This window comes from Miniopterus natalensis, chromosome 6, assembly GCF_054644295.1.
Source record: "Miniopterus natalensis isolate mMinNat1 chromosome 6, mMinNat1.hap1, whole genome shotgun sequence".
Classification (NCBI taxonomy): domain Eukaryota; kingdom Metazoa; phylum Chordata; class Mammalia; order Chiroptera; family Miniopteridae; genus Miniopterus; species Miniopterus natalensis.
The window spans coordinates 49,168,734-49,176,492 of NC_142086.1; the positions used below are offsets into that span (position 1 = coordinate 49,168,734).

General features: G+C 51.1%; 1 protein-coding gene across 1 annotated transcript; it reads left to right on the forward strand.

Annotated features, from left to right (window-relative positions):
* The first annotated feature begins 4,994 nt into the window (after positions 1–4,994).
* On the forward strand, positions 4,995–6,638 carry CPN2 (carboxypeptidase N subunit 2). Its single transcript, XM_016200130.2, has one exon. It carries the CDS (start codon positions 4,995–4,997, stop codon positions 6,636–6,638), a length of 1,644 nt encoding a protein of 547 aa, XP_016055616.2.
* The last annotated feature ends 1,121 nt before the right edge of the window (positions 6,639–7,759 follow it).

The window sequence follows — 7,759 nt, forward strand, 5'->3', positions numbered from 1 at the left end:
CAGGATCCCACACTGGGTGTGACTGCCTCAGCCACTGGGCTTATTGTCCTGGATTGAGAGGGAAGGACACAGAAGTCCAGGGAGCAGCAGGCCTTCCATGGGGACCTGGGTGAGGTAATCAGGGGCTCTGGGTTCCCATCACCCTCTGGAAGGAGTGAGCTCTGTGGTGGATGACAGACTGGCTTGTGGCATTCACAGAAATGTACCAACCCAAAAGCAATTTGAGAAGAAGAGAGAGTTCATTTGCAACCAGTAATCCCCACCCCACCCCCAAAAAACCAGGCTTGCTGAGAGCATGGAACATTTTTGTGGGCATTTCTGGTCTCTACATCAGTGCAGAGGTGGTTTTTCAGATGGGAAGCAGGGATCTTCTGGCTGCTGCCCCAGTGTCCCCTCTGGTGGCAACCTCCACAGTGCCCAGGCAGGGACACCTCCTATCCCTAGAGCCCCCAGTGCCTTGCTCTTGAGGGCGGGATAGGGAAGGGGCCCAAGTCCAGGGCATCCTGGCCAGAGCCACTAGAATCTGTGCTCCCAATACAGCCAGAAAAGTGCTGTAGGCAGTCACAAACCTCGCTGGCCCATAAACGGGGTGGTTGAATGATCTCATCAGTTATTCCATAGCCAACCTCTGTGACTACTTCAGAACAAAGCTGGGGCTGGCCTCTCCTGGGAATAATCAGGGTCCCTGATGCTACTGAGTACACTGTGCCAGGCTTTGGTTTTGGAGCTCTCAGTGCATTTTCTCATTGAATCCTCAGAGCAGCCCCATGAGGAAGGCAGTATTGAAGCTCATTGTTTTGAAGATGAGAAATTGAAGCACAGTGAGTTTAGGTAATTCCGTCAAGGCTATACAGCTAATTAGGGGTGGAGACAAGATTTGAACCCAGACTGTCTGACTCCAGAGCACAAACTTAGCCATTCTAAAGTGAGGTGACAATGGTTAGGCGCGGATCATTTGAAATTGTCGCCATTCTGCACTCTCACTGTGAGTACCATCCCCTGCTTTCTCCCGCCCCAATAGACTGGGGCAAGAGGGGTCTTGCCCTAAACTTTATTTTATTTATTTATTTATTTATTTATTTATTTATTTATTTATTTATTTATTTATTTATTAATATATCTTTATTGATTTCAGAGAGAGGAAAAGAGAGGGAGAGAGAGAGACAGAAACATCAACGATGAGAAAGTCATTGATCAAGCCCACAACCAGGCATGTGCCCTGACCAGGAATCAAACCCCGATAGCCTGGATCCTAGATTGATACTCATCGTCTGAGCCATGCCCGGCCGGGCTTGCCCTAAACTTTAGAGACCCTGTCTGGTCCTCCTCCCACCATGACACCCCAAAGAGTAAGAAGTTTGCAAGACCAAAGGGACACGCCCATCAAAGGCTGTGTTCCATTTTAAAGCATGCTTTAAGGACCCGGGACCCAGGGCCTGTGTGGATTCCCTCCTCAGGCACATCTTTCTTAAGCCAACCATTTCACAGAAGTGAATATAGGTCTTTCCTCACAATACTAGAGAGAGTCAGAGAGAAAGAGAAGGGGACAGACAGTAGGCAAAGTCCCTTGTATATGTTCACTATGAGTCCTACAAATGTGAGGAGCAGGCCTGTCTACCCCCCTCCACTGCCTTGGTGTGGAAGCCATACCAAGGGTGTCACAGCAAGCACCTTGCTTAGAAGTCAGGCCATGAGGACTGATCCTGGCTCCTTACTTCTTAGCTGTGTGCGCTTGGACCAGTCTCTGTTGCTGTGGGACCCCCAGTTTCCCTGTTCTGGGTCATTGGGAACTGGCAGGTGAGAACAGCCCACTCAGCTCTGCCCCCCACATCAGAGAGGTGCCACCTCACCTCCCTTACCCACTTCTCCCAGAGCCAAAGCTGATTTGTCTACACTTGATTTTCTGTGTGACTGATGCTGTAGGTTTGATTCAAGTCCTGAATCTCAAGTTACTGCCTTTGTTGGAAAATTCTAAGGTATATATTTCCAAATGACAGTGGATGAGAAGACAGAGGCACAGACTAGGGAAGGAGGGGACGCCTTCTCAGGCTGGTTCAGTAGGTGGGACACATTCTCCCCATAAGGCTTTAGCTTTCCTTTCACCAGTGCCTCCCGCTTTGTCCCAGCTTTCCTGGCAGGAATGACAGGGAAAACCAGGAAATCTGGGTTCAAACCCAAGCCCCGCTGCAGATACCCTCTCTATGAGGTGGCTGGCCAGATGGTCCTTAAGGCCCTCATGTCCATTCCAGTGTACTTTTTTCTGGAAGCTGCCTGTAAGAACCAAGGACCAAAGGAGTTAGCAAGGAAAGGGATGGGCACATGGTAACATTACGAAGTGTTAAAGATAGGAATTGCTTCCCTCTTACTGGAAGGGGTGGGGATTCAAGGCTACTCTCCCAGCCTGGGGGTCTTTCACTCCCAGCTTACACCATCCCAGGGATGAGCAGCTCTGCCCCCAGGTGGTTCATCCCAGCTGAGGAAGGTTCAGTTCAACAAACACTAACTGAGCCCATTGTACGTCAACACTGTGCTGGACCCTGAGCATGGAGAGAGTACACCCATCTCCTCACAGAAAGGGCAGCCATGAAAACACCTCATGTCAGAGGACGGCACTGGGTGCTAAGATGCAGAAGCACAATGCCAAGTGCTTCGTTTCTGGGGCCAGGGAAGGCGGCTGTCAGGATCCCTAGGGGTTTTGTGCAGGATTGCCAGGGGCAGCCCAGGCGGCAGGTGTGGTGGGACAGTGGCTACCTCACCCTTCTTCAGCCGGGGCCTTCTGCTGCTTACCTGTATTCTATGCACACAGTCGCTAAAGCTGAACTCTGTGACCACTGTCTAGGGGTCGCTGAACCAGGAGGCAACTCCCCCTCCCCGACGCTTGTTCCTTTCCCTCTGTGTTCTGAGTAGCAGGCAGGCAGTTACTGCTATGCCTGCCTCGGTGTAAAACCCACCTCCTGTGGCTTACTCAGCGCCTATGTGTGCATCAGGGGAGCCTCAAGGAGGTGTGCACTTTATCAGGGAGAACTTGTCCTTTCTCTATTGATTGGGCTGAAAATATCCTGGAAAAACGGAAAGTTATTGAGTGTCTGAATAGGAGGAGGGTACATAGGCTTTTGAAAGCACCATGTGTGCTGGAGGCTTTCACACATGAAGCCCTTTAATCTGAAACTGAATTTTGTGATGGAGGAGGCAGCCGGAAGAGGGCAGCAGAGAGGCAGCTAGGGGCCAACTGTGAGTTCTTACTGAAGACAGGTAAATTGAGAAGAATTAGGATTATGGTCAGTGAGGGTTTTCCTTTCTCCCTCCCTCTTTCTCTCCCTCCTTTCTTCCCAAATGTATTCTATTTAAAGGTGATTTTGTTTTTCCTACTTTTTTGGTGTTCGAATAATTTTTTTCTGTAATGATGGTGGCATGCAACATTTAAAAATAATTAACATAGTTTATTAATTGCTCACTCTATCTCAGACACTGATCTAAAATCTTCACCTATATTTACTCATTTAATCCTCAATTTCCTAACATGATAGGCACTATTATTCTCTCCATTTTACAGATAAAAAATTGAAGCACAGACAGATTAAGTAACAAGCCCAAAGTCACATAGCTGAAGCTCAATGAAGCTGGAATTCTAATTTATGGAATCTGAACCTCTACAAGCCATGTAGATAATGATATGTGTGTGTGTGAGGGGGGAACAGCAGTAACCTGGGAGGTGTACCCCCCCCCCACACTGGGGCAACTAGGCCCCAGATGGTCATGTCATGCAGAAATGTGAGTTCACTGCCCCTAAATCATCTGGAAATGTGGACTTTTAATGTGATAATTTTCAATTTTTACATGTTGGCTGATGGTTCATACATAAAAAGGACTGAGACATAGACAAAACACAGTTTTAAGCTGAATCACTAACTTGTGACCTGCGGGTGGATGCTGGAATTTTTTTCCTTAAAAAAAATTAACATTCAGTAAACTGAAAACCTGGTCCCCTTCCCTTATTAAAACAAAACCTTAAAAACAAAAACTTAGTGGTCTTCAAAATCCTTGCATCTGAGACCCTCCTGTCCACACACTGGGAGGTTCTGTGGCCCCACGCTGGTGAGGGCTGGGAGGCCAGGGGCAGAGGGAGAGCATTTTGGCAGCAGTACTAAGGGACTTGTTTCAAGACAAGAGCCCTCTTGTCATCGAGGCTGCTTTCACTCTCAGCAGATGTGCAAAGAGCAGATCTCTTCCTAATTAGGCTCTGGAATATGTTGAGATTTGGAAACTCAAGAAAAGTACGGTTTAAAAATTTCCAATTTAGGAATAATCTGCCCATATTTTAAATATTATCTTAAAAATTCCACAATACCCATAGTCTTTTATACCTTTCTTCCATGCTTTTTTGCCCCTTTTCTGCCTCTTTCTCCTGTTTCTGGAAAGAACACAGGGAGCCCAGGACACCTGGTTCTCAGTCCTGCCGCTAACCTGCAGGGTGGCTATGGACAGGCCATGTGACATTCTTGCTGCCAGAAGGTTAGAACTCTGGTCCCACCAACCTTGCAAGGCTGCTGTGAGGTAGTATGAAAACCATTAAAAACATAAACTGCTGCCCTGGATGGTGTTGCTCAGTGGTTAGAGTGTTGGCCTGTGGACCAAAGGGTCTACGGTTCAATCCCAGCCAAGGATACATACCTGGGCTGCAGTCAGGGCATGAGGCACCCAATCCATGTGTCTCTCTCACATCAATGTTTCTCTCCCTCTCTCTCCCTTCTCCCTTCCTGCTCCTTCCCTCCCTTCCACTCTCTCTAAAAATCAATGGAAAAAAATATTCTCCTTGTGAGGATTAACAACAAAAAACAAAATAATAGAAACCACAGGAACTGCTGTTCAATCAGCTGGCCTTCCTGACAGAGCTAACCCCTTCTTCTGGCTCCCTTCCGGCCCCATGGTCCCCGAGCCACACAGCCCTCCACAGAGCCACCACTTCTGTTTTCTCTTCCCACTGGGTGTAGGAGATGCTTCCTGGAGCCTGGCTGTGCTGGGCCTGCCTCCTGCTCCTGGCCAGGCTCTCCCAGCCCTGCCCTGTGGGGTGCGACTGCTTCATCCAGGAGGTGTTCTGCTCTGATGAGGAGCTGGCCTCTATCCCACAGGACATCCCGCCCCACGCCACGGACATCATCTTTGTAGAGACCTCTTTCACCACAGTCAGAGCCAGGGCCTTTGGTGGCAGCCCCAACCTGACCAAGGTGGTCTTCCTCAACACCCAGCTCTGCCACTTTGAGCCAGATGCCTTCGGGGGGCTGCCTGGGCTCCAGGACCTGGAGATCACTGGCAACGCCTTTTCCAACCTCAGTGCTGACATCTTCTCCAACCTGACCTCGCTGAGCAAATTCACACTCAACTTCAACACGCTGAAAGCTCTGCCTGAGGGCCTCTTCCACCACATGGATGCCCTGGAGTCCCTCCAGCTGCAGGGCAACCAGCTCCAGACCCTGCCCAGGAGGCTCTTCCAGCCTCTGAGACACCTGAAGACCCTCAACCTAGCTCAGAATCTCCTGGCCCAGCTGCCCGAGGAGCTGTTTGAGCCCCTTGGCAGCCTGCAGACCCTGAGGCTGAGCAACAACATGCTGTCCGGCCTGCCCCCACGTGTGTTTGCCAGGCTGGGCAGCCTGCAGGAGCTCTTCCTGGACGGCAACTCCATCGCGGAGCTGCCCCCGGCTGTGTTCTCGCAGCTCTTCCGCCTGGAGAAGCTGTGGCTCCAGCACAACGCCATCGGGCACCTGTCGCCCGCTGTCTTCTCCTCCCTGTGCAGCCTGACCTTCCTGAACCTGCAGGGGAACGAGTTGGGGGTGCTGCCCGCTGGCCTCTTTGCCCACACCCAGGGCCTGCTAGGCCTGTCCCTGTCCCACAACCAGCTGGAGACTATCCCAGAGGGAGCCTTTGCCAAATTGTCCAACCTCAGCTCCCTTACACTCTCACACAACGCCATCACCAATCTCCCCCCCGGTGTCTTCAGGAACCTAAGTGAGTTGGTCAAGCTCTACCTGGGCAGCAACAACCTGACAGCCCTGCACAAAGACCTCTTCCAGAACCTGTCCAAGCTCGAGCTGCTCAGCCTCTCCAGGAACCTCCTGACCACGCTCCCAGAGGGCATCTTTGACACCAACTACAACCTGTTCAATCTCGCCCTGCATGGCAACCCCTGGCAGTGTGACTGCCACCTGGCCTACCTCTTCAGCTGGCTACACCAGTACAGTGACCAGCTCTTCAACATCCAGACCTACTGTGCGGGTCCTGCCTACCTGAAGGGCCAGGTGGTGCCTGCTTTGAAAGAGGAGCAGCTGATATGCCCTGTCACCCGGGACCTCTTGGGCTTCCAGGCTCCGGGGCTGGAAGACAGGGAGCCAGGGGACAGCTGGGATCTGGTTGCGAAGGACAGGGCAGCCTGGAAACGGTGCACCTACAGCAACCCTGAAGGCACTGTGGTGCTTGCGTGTGATGACATCCAATGTCGCTGGATGAACATCCAGCTGTCTCCCAGGCAGGGCTCAGGCTCCCCAGGAATGGCGTACAATGCCACTCAGGAGTGGGACTTGAAGTCAAGCTGTGGCTTCGTGAGGGTCACTGTGTCTATTGAGACTCGGGCAGAGGACCCCTAGGTGCAGGGTATGCAGAGCCAAGAGCTTGGGCAGATGGCCCCTGGGGCCTGACCAAGCAAGAGCTGGAGCAGAGGGGAAGATGAAGCTGGTTTTTCAAAGCAAAGGATGGAGGTACATGTCCAAGGGGGAGGAGGGGGAGGAGGCCAAGTGCACCATCCAGAGCCTCCTCCTCACCCTTCAGTACCCCCTCAGAGTCTGAGACCTGACAGGCCTTCCTTAAGCTTTGCGAAGCACCCGGTAAAGCTGCACCATGGTGTGGAGAAACACCAAGGCCACTCTCCTGGTGTTTTTCTTTTATTTAGCACCCACCCCACTCTCATCCCCACCCTGAAGTTCCAACCCTTAGGCACCTGCTGCCCTCTTTGACATCCAGTTCAAAAGTCAAGTGTCTGTTTCTATTTCTCCCCCTGAAAATTTGTTTTTAATTGATAGGGGAGCGATAGAAGCAGAGGTGACCAGAAAGATTAGGGGCAAGGGTCTGACTTTGGTGTGTTGGGAACTCATGGCCTGAGCCTCCACTTGCAGGGCTGCTTCCAGAGCTGGGGATGAAAGGTGCCTTGGGAAGGAAAACACCCTGGGTTCGCTTTCAGTACACAAACCCCCAGAGGGGGCACTGTAGCAGGGCCCATTCCCCAGACAAGAGGGCTGTTCCCTGATTATGAAAAACAGAAAACACTATGGTGATTACCAGAGGGAAAGGGGTAGGGGGAGTTAGGAGAGTGAAAAGAGACATGACTTGGGGTGGTGAACACAATACAATATACAGATGATGTGTTATAGAATTGTACCTCTGAAGCCTATATAATTTTATTAACCAATGTCACCCCAATATATTCAATAAAAAAGTAAAAAAAGAAAGAAAGAAAGAAAAGCTCTGAGGAGAAGGGAGGGGGATAGTGAGCTGGGTGGGCTGGGGCAGACGTGCTCAGCCTTAGCTCCCTCATGGAGTCTGGCTCTGCAGCAGTTACTCACTGAACATCTCTTTCCTTGGTTTTCGGGAGACCACCTCGGCCATTCTGTCTTTCCCAGCCACCTCTTCCTTGTTGCCTCCTCAGGGTTCACCGTCATTGGCCTTCCTGGGCAATCTCATGCATGCTCCAGGAGTTGGATGCCACCTCTCC